This window comes from Phoca vitulina, unplaced genomic scaffold (assembly GCF_004348235.1).
Source record: "Phoca vitulina isolate PV1807 unplaced genomic scaffold, GSC_HSeal_1.0 scaffold81, whole genome shotgun sequence".
NCBI classification, from domain to species: Eukaryota; Metazoa; Chordata; class Mammalia; order Carnivora; family Phocidae; genus Phoca; species Phoca vitulina.
The window spans coordinates 1,238,782-1,251,120 of NW_022589784.1; the positions used below are offsets into that span (position 1 = coordinate 1,238,782).

At 60.8% G+C, this 12,339-nt stretch overlaps 2 protein-coding genes across 4 annotated transcripts in view; one reads left to right on the forward strand and one right to left on the reverse strand.

Annotated features, from left to right (window-relative positions):
• Window positions 1-4,706, forward strand: part of SCAMP4 (secretory carrier membrane protein 4) — a 19,889-nt gene extending 15,183 nt beyond the window's left edge. For all 3 annotated transcript variants that reach the window (XM_032394743.1, XM_032394744.1, XM_032394745.1), the window contains exons 6-7: window positions 2,248-2,365; window positions 4,451-4,706. In XM_032394743.1, the coding sequence (XP_032250634.1) occupies window positions 2,248-2,365; window positions 4,451-4,630 (298 nt within the window). In that variant the 3' untranslated portion in view covers window positions 4,631-4,706. The remainder of the gene's footprint in view (window positions 1-2,247; window positions 2,366-4,450) is intronic.
• A 203-nt stretch (window positions 4,707-4,909) lies between these two features.
• LOC116625842 (collagen alpha-1(I) chain-like) lies at window positions 4,910-6,062 on the reverse strand. The gene has a single exon (XM_032394742.1). The coding sequence runs from the start codon at window positions 6,044-6,046 to the stop codon at window positions 4,931-4,933; it is 1,116 nt and encodes a 371-aa protein (XP_032250633.1). The 5' UTR covers window positions 6,047-6,062; the 3' UTR covers window positions 4,910-4,930.
• Window positions 6,063-12,339: the final 6,277 nt, after the last annotated feature.

Below are 12,339 nucleotides of genomic sequence, written 5' to 3' on the forward strand. Positions count from 1 at the left end.
CCGTCCATGCCCATGGGCCCGGGGGGTCTGGGGGACGTGCGCTGTGTGCTCCCGTCCATGCCCATGGGCTCGGGGGGGTCTGGGGGACATGCGCTGTGTGCTCCTGTCCATGCCCATGGGCCCGGGGGGTCTGGGGGACATGCGCTGTGTGCTCCCGTCCATGCCCATGGGCCCGGGGGTTCTGGGGGACGCACTGTGTGCTCCCGTCCATGCCCATGGGCCCGGGGGCGTCTGCGCGAGGCGCTCCTGTTAGCGCCTTGGCTGTGACACGTGTCTCCGCATGTCGCGTTTGCGCTAGCTGCGGGGTTGTTGAGGGACGCGGCCGCTGGCCTGACCAGTTGCCAGACTCCCCAGATCTCGCGTCTCCGCTCCGTCTTTTCACACGCCCTGTTGTCCTCTCCCTGGTTCCAGCCCCACGAGCTCCGGCCTGAGCAGCTCTGGGGGAGCCCCTGGCGCCCCTCATCCCCTCCCTGAGCCCTGCCCTCCATCTCCTCGCCTCTCTGCATCCTCCCTGCTCCCCGCCGCGGACGCCTTGGCCTCTTCTGGTGCAGATGGCATGCAGCAGCCTCCGTCGCTCACCCAGGTGTAGCTGGCGGGGGCCAGAGCGCGAGCGCTGTCGCCCAGGGTCGTACCTGAGATGTTTCTCGCCCCTGGTCCTGCGGGGAGGCGGGTGCTGTGGAGCAGGCTCCCTGTCCTGCATTCCTGCCTGTGCGTGCCTTTACTTCCCCAGAGGCCACAGAGCTCAGGCTGGGGCCTCCGCCCGCCTGGCCCCTCTCCAGTGCCCCAGACCTGTTGGGAGGACCCTAGTCCCCAAAGTGACACCCCCCCCACACACACAGCCAGTGCTTCTGCCCTCCTGGGAGCCTCCGACCACCCAGCACCCGCCTGGGCCCTCCGGCTGCCTGGCTGTACCTCACACCGACTCCCTGACCCAGTTGAGGCCCCCCCGGTGGCTTTCCCAGCACCCCCAGGCTGAGTGGGATCGGGTGGCGGTCCGTCCCCAGCGCCCAGCACAGAATGAGGCTGCGGCCCAGGGGCTCTTTGGCTGTCCCCACGTATGCACTTGGGTGGGGAGGACACGCAGCTTCCCTTCTGTTTGGAGTGTGGCAGGGTCTCTGGAAGATGCTTACAGGAAACCCATGCGTGCTGAGTGCACCCCAGTACTTGGCCTGCTACCCAAGGCGGGAACAGACGCTCGCACGCAAGCATAGGCAGCCTCCAGAGACACAGGGCTTGGCCTCGTGTGAACTGGGTGGCCGCAGGTGCGTCACGGCTCCGGCGTGGGGCGTGGCAGGGCTCCCATGGGGGCGGCTGGACGCAACCTTCTGCTTCTCGGGGTTGACGCTCCTGCGGGGCTCTGGGTGGCAGTGCGTGTGTGGCCGTGGGGGCTGGAACAGCCCGGGTGAACGGGGGCCTGGCTGGCTGATCTGTGGATGTGGCCGCGTGGCGGGCTCCTGGAACAGAGGGACGCCCGCGGGACAGCCGGGACGCCTGAATAAAGCACGTGGGTTAGTTAATAATAGCGAATTAGTGCTAACTTCCTAGTTACTATACATTGTTCTAAGTCCCTGAAGGTCGAGCTGTGTATTTTTATTACCTGTTCAGAAAAATAAAACCCCAAAATACACTTATTTCCCACCTCTCACCCCAAGAGGCAAATCTGGGTGTTCGTCCACATGTGTACAGGACAGAACAGGTCCCGTGGGGTCTTCCTGTACTGACTCCTCTTTAACTCTTTCCACCTCTCGCTTCCTCAACACCTGCTCGGCATGCCGTCAAGTGGCTGTGGTACACCGGACATCTGTGTTCTTTCCAGCTGGTGAACACTGAGGATACCCCAGGGTTTTCACAAAGACAAGGAATTCTGGGGCGTGAATTCTTAGAAGGAGGAGAGCTGGGTGCAGGAAATGAGCACGTAGGGCTTTTTGTAGATAACTGCCGCTGTCCCCGCAGAGGGACATGCTCCCACCAGGGCAGGGTTCCTCTCCTCAGCCCCTTGCACACACCACACTCACCTGCATGGCAGGGGAACGCAGAGACCCCATTCTAACATGTTTTCCTCGTTGCTGGGTTTGAGCATCGTTTCGTGTGTTCACTGGCCCCTGCAAGTCCTCGTACCAATTGCCCATTTTCCTGCTAATAGTTTATTTTTTGTTGTTGATTTGTTGGTGCTCTTTACATATAGAGGATGCTGGGCCCTTGTTTGGTCGACGTGCTGGCACCCATGCTCTCTCTTGCCCCTTGCAGTGGTTGGCTGGCGGCAATTGGGTTTTTCCAGACCAGTGTCGGAGCTGCTGTGGTCATGCTGCTTCCAGCCGTCATGTTCTCCATGTCAGCTGCCATGATGGCCATCGCGATCATAAAGGTAAGGCCTCTGGGTCCTGGGACTGCCAGCATCTTCCCATGCCTCCCGTCGCCTGAGTCCCCGAGTTCTGGGGGCTCATCTCATCCCTGTTTTAGGAGCGAGAGACTGAATGTCCCGGAACGAGCTGACCTCTACTCAGGCAGACTTGGGGAAACAGCATGGTGTGGGCGGCTGATGACCACACCCGCCTTTGGGCACCACCCGTCAGAGGCCCCAGCACGTATGCGGCCCCGGATGTGCTCCACGCTGCCCGATTTGGCCACCGCTAGACATTTGCCGCCCCGTACAGTTAAATTCACATTAAGTAAAATTAAGTAAAACTGAAAACCCAGGGGCATCCACTACACCCACGTCATCTCAAGTATTTGCTGGCTGCGTGGGGCTGGTGGGCCGTCTCCACCATCACGGAAAGTTCTCGTGGGCAGTACGGCCCCGGGTGCTTGGAGACTGCAGCAGAACGCTCGTTCTGCAGAAGCTGGCGGGCAGCCGTGGGCTCTCCTGGGGGTGGACACCAGGCCTGCAGCCCTCAGGTGTTGGTCAGAGCCTGTGGATGTGCGTGGAGTCCCCACGGGAAAGCAGAGGGACGGGGCGTCACTCCAGCACTGGGCCCCAGCACGGGCTGTGTGGTGGGCTGTGATTGGATCTCTTTAGCCCTTTGCCACGAGATTCTAGCTTTGAAAGCCCGTTTCCTGGCTTATGTAGGCTTTCTCACCCTGCACCCGGCTGTGTGGGAAGACAGGAGCATTGTTCCACGCCCCCCATATGTGCACCCCAAAGGCTTTCAGCTGTGTGGACAGTCGGGGGCGGGGGGGGACTGCAGAAACCACAAAGGAGACACACTGAATGAATCTAAACACGGTTCCGGGATTAAGCCCACACAGGAGCCAACTGTTTCCAATGAGGGACTTCTGTTCAGCAAACATTCTAAATTAGAAAGCAGATACTAACTGAAAATGCCTATAGGGCTAGAAAGGAAAGATCTGTGGACTCAAATAGAGTGTGTTCTTCCTAAACAATGGGAGGACCCCTGTGTCCATCCCTGGGCCCAGGCCCAGGCGCGGGGATGTGCCGGGAGGACCCCCGGGCTCAGCAGACGGTCGACCCCACGGCCGTGGTTTATACAGAGAGGACAGGAAGCCAGATGAGCTCAGGGCAGAGGTGTGGGGGCGGGGCGGGGACACCAGGCAAGAGCTTCCAGAGTCCTCTCCCGGGGTGTCCCACAGGACGCGCTTAGCTCCCCCCAAACGAGACAGGACCGCGTGTGTGAGGTGTGGTCTCCAGGGGGCCGGCAGAGACCCAGCGCCCGGTTCTTTGCGGGGGTCGGTCTCGTGGGCCCCTCTGCCTGGCTTGGGCCAGGACCCCAGACTCCGGGAGGGGAGTAGGCGCTCAGCCTGAACCTCGTGTCTGCACAGACGGTTCAGGGACCCGAGCCCCCCGGCAGCGAGGGTGGTGGGAGCCCGGAGTCCGGTTCCAGACGCCGCCGAGGGCCAGCCTTGCGAGCCGCCCTCTGGGGAGGGAAGTCTCAGGCCTGCCGTGCGAGCTCTCTCTTGCACACCCCCTACTCCCACCGAGAGGGGTCGGAGAGACAGATATTTAACAGTCATGCAGGAGAAGAAAGATCCCTGTGAGAAACGAGGAAAGCATTCAGCTTCACTGGTCATCAAGAGTGTCCAGTTAAAATGCCATTTTTCACTTGCTGAGTTTTCCAGAACTTCTAGCGTTCTAGCACTGCCCCACGTTCCCCGAGGTGCAGTGGGGAGTCAGTCCTTCCTGGGGATGTCTTCCTAGGAGACTGGGCCACGTATGGGATGCGAGTGTCAGGTGGGTGCCCAAGAGCCTGGCCCCGGAGCTGGGGCAGAAAGCAGTGCTGGTGGCCACACACGTCAGCAGCGGGGGGACCGTGGTCGTAGATCAGGGCGGGGCCCTCTGAGTCCGCCATGTCGGCTTTGGTGCCTTTTCTAACATGTCTGCCCAGATGTTTCTGTGACTTCTGTCATTCACCCAAGATGGCCTGCTTTAAACACAAGCAGGTCTCTTGTCGCCACACACAGGCTCAGTTTGGATTCTCTCTCCTCTGCCCTGCAGGTGCACAGGATCTATCGGGGGGCTGGCGGAAGCTTCCAGAAGGCTCAGACCGAGTGGAACACAGGCGCTTGGCGGAACCCACCGTCCCGAGAGGCTCAGTACAACAACTTCTCGGGAAATACCCTGCCCGAGTACCCTACTGTGCCCAGCTACCCGGCAGCCGGCAGCCAGTGGCCGTAGAGGGGCTGGCTGGCCCTGCTGCCCGCCCCCCTCCCCTCCCCCGGCCAGGGCGGTGGAGCCTGCGAGCACTCGGGGACCTGCGCTTGTGTTCGTCTTGTCTTTGGCAGTGAGGTCCTTGCACGCGCCACCCAGAAACCGTCCAGCCGGTGCTGCCGCGGGATGGCCCCCGTGCTGCACAGCACACCCTCCTCTGGAGGTCTCAGGCCGCCCTCAGGCCTCCCCGAGGAGAAGGGGCAGCAGGCCGGCCGCCTGCCTTCCAGAGCTGATGGCACGGAGAGGGACTCCGCCAGGGCGTCACCCTCAGCCCTTCTCCTCCCCTCCTTCCTGTCCCTGTGGGCGACGGAGGGGCTTGGCCGGGTCCTCCGTGTTCTTGTCCTTTGTGTCCCTGTCCACCTGCAGCCAGAGGGCTCTTGTGGACGGCCCTGCGGGGTCGGCCAGAGGCCGATGAGCCGCCTGGGCACCATGATCTGAGCCCCTGTCCATCTCTCCGTCTGCCCCCTGGGCTCTGTGTGGGGCCATTGGCCTTCCTGCCCACAATGGCTCTCCATGGGAACATCGAGGGGACCCCTGTCGAGATCTGAAGGCTGGGGCGGAACCCCTTTGGGGGGGACGGGGGCCGTGGGGATTTGAAGGCTGGGGCGGAACCCCTTTGGGATCTCCCCTCTGCAGACGCAGGGAAAGCCTCAGCAGCGGGCAGAGTGGGTGGGCCGGCTGTGCCCACGCAGCCCTCGCTCGAGCTGCAGGAAGCAGGAGACTGGGTTTCTTGAGTGGCCTTCTAGAAGTTAAGATGTGACAAACCTGTGCCTTAGTGAGCAATCTAAACGACACGTCACCTCCCTCCGGCTCTCGTAGCTCCTTCTGAGATGAAGGACTGGAATGTTCCGCGGGGATCTCGGCAGCACGCCTGTGAGCTGACCAGCCGGAAGAGCCCTGATCGTCTCCTAGCCCTTGCTGGCCAGGCGCCCCAGGCGCCCCGAACGCTGCCTCTCGGCTCCCGGCTGGCTGTCTCAGGGTAGGACGGGGACCCTCTGCGTCACACACTGCCGCGCGGGACGCCGGCCTCTCCAGAAGCCCGGACCAGCCAGCCCTGTTCTTTGCTCTCCACACCCATGCTTGCTTGCTTTGGCTGCTCGTGCTGGGCACCGTGTGGTGTCCAAAGGTGGCCGTGGTTCCTGAGGACGCGCCTGGGCCTGGGTCCCCTCGGGTCTCAAGCCGTGGGTCTCCCGGGTGTCCCTGAACGCCCCCTAGCCAGCCTCTGCGACCGAGAGGCGTGCGCTGCACTGACCGTGGGGCCGAGTCCCCTGCTGCGCGCGGGACTGAGCGGGTGTGGCCCCAGGTAGGAGAACCGCACGCGCATCCGCCTGTTACTTCGTAGTGGGTTTTGTTACGGGAGAGTATCCTGGAAATAAATACCATAGTCCTTCCTGCATCACGGGGCCTCTGCGGGGCTGTTGGGGCACGCGGGTCTGTGGCCCTAGCCCCACGCCGCCCCTGCCTGTGACCCTGCCCCGCACAGCGTCACCCTCGTGTACCGTGAGCCATCACAGTGCGTCTCCTTCATGCTTTTCCTTTCAGTCAACTTGCTTTTTTTATGCTCCGCTGTTTTAACTTGAAAAAGGGAAGTGTACAGAAAATGAGAAACCAGCATCACTTGCCCCGAAGGAAAAAATGGTAGACATGGCTGGAAGAGAAACAGGAGGGCCTCACAGAAGCCCAGCTGCAGGGGCCTCCCCAGGGCTCACGGCCTGGACACCCCACGTGGACACGGGAGGGAGGGCGGGACGCTTTGCCACCACAGGAAGGAGACTAGATCCACAGAGAGAAACCAGACCGAGCCCCAAGCAAATGGCATGGGTTGCATTGTGTCCCCCCCCAACCCCCCCCAGATTCACATGTTGACATCCTAGCGCCCAGTAGGTCAGGACAGGAAATTATTTGGAAATGGGGCGGTCGCAAGGGTACTTAGTTAAGGTGAGTAGGGTGGGCCCTAAAGCAATGACAGCTGTCCTTACAAAAAGGCGACGTGGACCCAGACAGGCAGGCAGAAACCCCATGAAGACGGGGCCGATGCTTCTACAGGCCAGGGCACGCCGAGATGACCAGTGACCTCCCCCTGTGAAGCTGGGGAGCCTGGGACAGGTTCTCCCTCAGCAGGAACCAGCCCTGCAACACTTCTTGGGCTGTGCCCTCCTGAGCTGTGAGGGTTAGGGTTAAGGCGGCCCCAGGAAGCCCCCCCAGATGCTAGAGCGGTGAACGAGGAGGTGGGGTGGGGTGTGCTGTGGGGACGCACCTGTCAACGTGTGGGATGCGGATTGCAGGGGTGGGCGGGGAGCGGGTGTCCCTGGCCTGGGCGGGGGGACCGGACTGGCGACAGGGCAGGAAGGGGGGAAACGGCCCAGGTGAAGGGATGTGTGTGCCCTGAGCTCCCAGGTGACCTGTAAGGATGCAGGACGGGGCTGGAGTTGAGACACCAAGGCCCAATTGAGAAAGGGACCCTTTGTGTGGGCGGCCGCATCAAAGAACCGCAGACTTGGGGTTGAAGCCACAGGGGTCTCTCCTCCCACCTTCTGGGGGGCAGAGCTGGGATCTACAGCAGGATGCTGGCGGCATCACCTAGGACCACGGACTGGGGGGCTCAGTGCTCCTGCATCCTGGGGGCCAGATGTCTGAGCTGTTGGTGTTCATGGGGCGGCGTCCCCTCTGCAGGCTCCGGGGAAGGGCCCTCCCTGCCTCTCCCAGCTGAATACTAATACTCTATTAGAATTTAAGACAAAATTTAAAAACATTTGTTAATGTCATCTAAAAATCTGTTCATTACACTTCAACATTAAAAAAATAACTTTTTTTTTTTTAGAAAAAGGGGTGAGTGGCATTCTTCATTTTTGCAGAGAGGGTGGCTGGGTTCTCTCTGTTGTGACCTGTTTGAGCCCAATGTAAAGATTGGGGGCAAAAGGTTTATCAGGGAGACAAGTGCGCAGGGGTCACTAGGGAGGCGTCAATGAGCCGGTCACAGCCGCGGGCAGTCGAGGCTCAGTCCCTCTGGGACCCTTCGGAAGGCACAGACCTGTCTCAGGCTGTCCCTCCGTGTTTGGGGCTTGGAGGGCCTGGGCTCTGCCCTCAGGTGGAGCGCAGTGGGTGCTGGTCTGTGTGCGTGTATGGATGTGTGCATACCTCTGTGTTTTTTGACAAGTTGAATTGTACCCTTCTGTTCATATGTTGAAGTCCTAGCCCCCAGGACCCCAGGAGGTGACCTTCTTTGGAAACAGGGTCATCGAAGGAGTAATTTTTCAAGGTAAGGTGAGACCATAAGGCGTAGAGTGGTTCCAACCCAATATGACAATAAAAAGGGGACACATGGGCCCAGACAGGCAGGGAGAAGCCCCGTGAAGCTGGGGGAGCCTGGGACAGGTTCTCCCTCAGCAGGAACCAACCCTGCGACCCCTTGTCCTCAGACAGGTATGGGGGCCTGGAATCTCCACATATCTTTTTGGGGACCACAGTTCAACCCGTAACAATGGCCAATCTGGGTCCACATCTGTGGGAGTTTCCTGGGACTGCCACATCCAAGTACCACAAACTGGGTGGCCTGAAACAATTCATCCTCCTAAATTCTGGAACCCAGAAGCCTGAAATCAAGGTGTTGCGGGGCCACGCTCCCTCTGGAGGCTCCAGGGGAGGGTCCTTCCAGCTTCTCCCAGCTCCTGGGGCTCTAGAAGTCCCTCGGCCTGTGGCTGACCCCCTTCAGTGTCCACTCTCTCTTTGTTGTTTTCCTCCTTTTTTTTTTTTTTTTTTTTTAAAGATTTTATTTATCTGACAGAGAGATACAGCGAGAGAGGGAACACAAGCAGGGGGAGTGGGAGAGGGAGAAGCAGGCTTCCCGCAGTGCAGGGAGCCTGATGCGGGGCTCGATCCCAGGACCCTGGGAACATGACCCGAGCCGAAGGCAGACGTTTAACGACTGAGCCACCCAGGCGCCCCGTTTTCCTCCTTTAAAAAAAAAAAAAGATTTGGGGCGCCTGGGTGGCTCAGTCGTTAAGCATCTGCCTTCGGCTCAGGTCATGATCCCGGGGTCCTGGGATCGAGCCCCGCGTCAGGCTCCCTGCTCAGCCAGGAGCCTGCTTCTCCCTCTCCCACTCCCCCTGCTTGTGTTCCTTCTCTCGCTGTGTCTCTCTCTCTGTCAAAATAAATAAAATCTTTAAAAAAAAAAATTCATTTTAGAGAGAGTGAGTACGCGTGGGGGAGGGGCAGAGGGTGGGGCTGAGGGTGAGAATCTCCAGCCGATATCGTGCTGAGCGCAGAGCCTGACGAGGGGCTCGATCCCAGGACCCGCGATCATGAGCTGAGCCCCATCTGAGTCAGGTGCTCCACCGACTGAGCCACTCAGTCGCCCCGTGTATCTTCTTCTTACAACAACACCAGCCGTTAAGTTAGAGCCCACCTTAATCCAGCGTGACCTCGTCTGAATTCAACTCACCACCTCCGCAGAGACCCTATTTCCAAATAAGGTCCCATTTTGAGGTTCCAGGTGGATGTGCGTTTGGAGGAGGCACTATGCGACTCTGTACCTCGCCCAGGCCTCGGACCCCTAGGAGTGGAGTCAGGGAGCTCCTCATCTGGGATCTTCGGTGACGCGTGACACATTGCCGTCCCCTGCTCAGGTTTGCGGGGCTTTCCGGGTGTTAGCACGGAGGCTCCCAGGAGGCCTGGGCGCGCCGGGCGCCTGTGCACCTGCAATGCGTCTGAGCACCGCGGGAGGCAGACGCCTGCGAAGCCACACAAGGGCAGACGACCACCACCGTCTGGGACCCCTCCCGCTCAGCAGCCCCGGAGGCGGAGCTGGATGGGCTTGCTCTGGGCCAATCAGAGGCGGCTGGGGGGTCACGTGGTACAGCCCTGGCGCTGGGGTCCGTTCTCAGAGGACGGGAGACCCCCGGGTGGGGAGTTCCGCCCAGGAGCTCCTGCGCTCTCTCCCGCAGACGGCTGGGCTTCTGCTCACGGACTACCCCTCGCTGGCGCTTGCGTGTCTCCTGGCCTCGGTGTCCCCTCCTGAGCTCACACCATCCCGCGAGAACGTTGACTTGCCCCAGCTCGGGATGCGCGTTCTCTTCCACCACAGCGGCTGGCGTGGGACGGGGGTGCTGGGCCGCCCTCAGAACCGGGAGCCGGCGCTACCCAGCGGTGGGGGGCTGCAGCATCGCAGGTGCGAAGCCAGGGGACCGTGGGCAAGTCACCCCTCCTTTGTAAACCTGTTAACACTTCTCGAAAATGGGCATGTGCCCGTCTGCCTCCCTGCCCCCACGGTGGGGGCCGGGGGGAGAGGCCTGGCTGCAGGGAGCACGAATCCAACCCAATTCCACAAAAGTGAACCGGGGCACCTGCTTGTGTCAGTGGGCTGGCCTGTTCCTGTCCCCCCGGGTCTCCAGGGAGATGGGCCTGCCTCCTCCAGGGGTAAGGGAACACAAGGGGTCGCTGCCTGCCCACCTCCTCCCTGAAATCCACAGCTGTTGGGGATTTATGGGGAGGCTGGGATTTTGTTTGGCTTTCCCAGGTGGGGGGATAGGCAATGGGGCAACCGGCTCAACCTCTTTACAAAGTTCTTTTTTTTTTTTTTTTTAAGATTTTATTTATTTATTTGACAGAGACATAGCGAGAGAGGGAACACAAGCAGGGGGAGTGGGAGAGGGAGAAGCAGGCTTCCCGCTGAGCAGGGAGCCCGATGCGGGGCTCGATCCCAGGACCCTGGGATCATGACCTGAGCCGAAGGCAGATGCTTAACGACTGAGCCACCCAGGCGCCCCTCTTTACAAGGTTCTCACTGCACTGAGAGCCCCAACGGGGCCCTTTCCCACACCAGCTTCCCCAAATGGTGTCCCCATGATCAAAGCTAGAAGGGGTCAGGCACCTGCGGGCCACATTCAAAGTGGGTTAAAAAAGGGGAAACACAAAAGGCTGTTTGCTTTTTCAAAGACTCCAAGTGATTTGAGAGAGAGAGATGTTCCGCTGACAATTCTTTATTCATGAGTTCATGAATTCCCATGATATACCTGAGGGGGCTATGGAGAGTCCCACCTTACAGACGAGGATGCGGAGGACCAGAGAGGGCCAGCAACCCACGCATAGTCACACAGCCTTTTCCTGGCACCACCCCAGCCTTGGCCTCACTTTCCATGTCCTTTCGGCTGCCTGGGATGCTGCTTTTTACAGGGGTAAGGCTGCAGCTCCGATTGAAAGCTCAAATACCTCTAGAGGAGAGGCAACTGTGCCTCCTGACCCCCTGGGAGTGGAGCACCAGAGAGCAGATTTCCCGAAGGAGTGAGAGAGGAGGACAGATGGGGCCAGGAGTTCTGACGAAATAAAACCCCGATTCTCCAGAATCCGGGAGGACCGTGAAGTTCACTGGTGCATTCTTTCATTCATTCATTCATTCGCCACACACAGACTGAGGGCCTACTGGGTGCATAGACGCAGCAGTGAGCTAAAGCAGATGTGGTCCCTGGCCTGGTGTTGCTGGGGGACAGGGTGGATTTCCCCCCCTTTTTCCCTTCCTTCCTCCCTTCCTCTTTCCTAGTAATCCACTGAGCAACTGTCAAGAGCTTGCATTTTGGAGGAGGCTGATTTTAGGCAAACAGTTCTCCGTGGGGAGGCTCAGGCCGGAGAGGGTCAGGATGCAGTGAGAAAGAACAGCACGGGGATGTGGCCCGCGCTTCCTGGAGGTGGTGACGTTGCGCGTGGGACTGGAGAAGGACAGGACACAGGGTGCAAGAGCACTGGCTCTGAGAGTCCCAAACACACCAGGTTCAGCCACTGGCTGCTGGCAAAATCCAAAGGCAGAGAAACGAGCGGTGGTAAAACACATTTATTTCAGGGAGGCCGACACTGGGGAGACCGCCGACTCACGTCTCCAGACTGTCTCCCAAACGGGGAAAATACTGCCAGGTTTCTAAAAGGAGACTGCGGGAGGCAGGCCCGTGGGTCGTGCGGTGGGCAGTCACGTCCAGCCCATCAGGGTCCTGCTGGCTCAGGGCAGTCCCTACTGCTCCTGCGGGGGCAGCTCTGGATCCCATCGGGGGACGCTTCGCCTGCAGGGCTTCTGTCCGAGTTCAGAGAGAAGCCGGCAAGAACTTAACGAGAAAGTACAGACTGAGGTGGTCAGTGGTGGTGGCTGGCGTCCTCGGTCCCCGAGGCCAGCCTCTCCAGGGGCCTGGCTTGGCCGCCCACCACACCCTGCCGCCGGCCCACCACCAGCGGGACCACAGCCCGAGCATCTGATCCCATCTACGTCCTCGTGCCGGGCTGAGCCCGGGGTCGCTCTGCCCCACGCGGCCTCACTGGACCTCCTGAAACCGCCTGAGCGCCCGCAGGCCTGGGGACTCCCCGGGAGGCCCGATCGGCGTTCCACCCTGCAGGGGCGCCTGCCTCGGTGGACCTGCCCCGCGCGCCGCCCACCGCCCCGGCCCACTGCCGCGGGCTCCCGCCGGCCGTGCGAGCCCCACCCCGACGCCACCACCCCGAGGCCCCGCCCCGCGCCACCGCCCGGCCGTGGCGTCAGGTGGCGAGACCGTGACGTCACAGAAGCGCGGCGGGGCGGCCGGCCACGCGTCGCCATGGCAACGGCGGGCGGGCCCGGGCGAGTGGCGGGAGCCCCGCCCCCCGGGAGGGCGGACGCGGCCCGGCTCCTTCCTCGCACGCGCGCGCGCGCCCCACCGCAC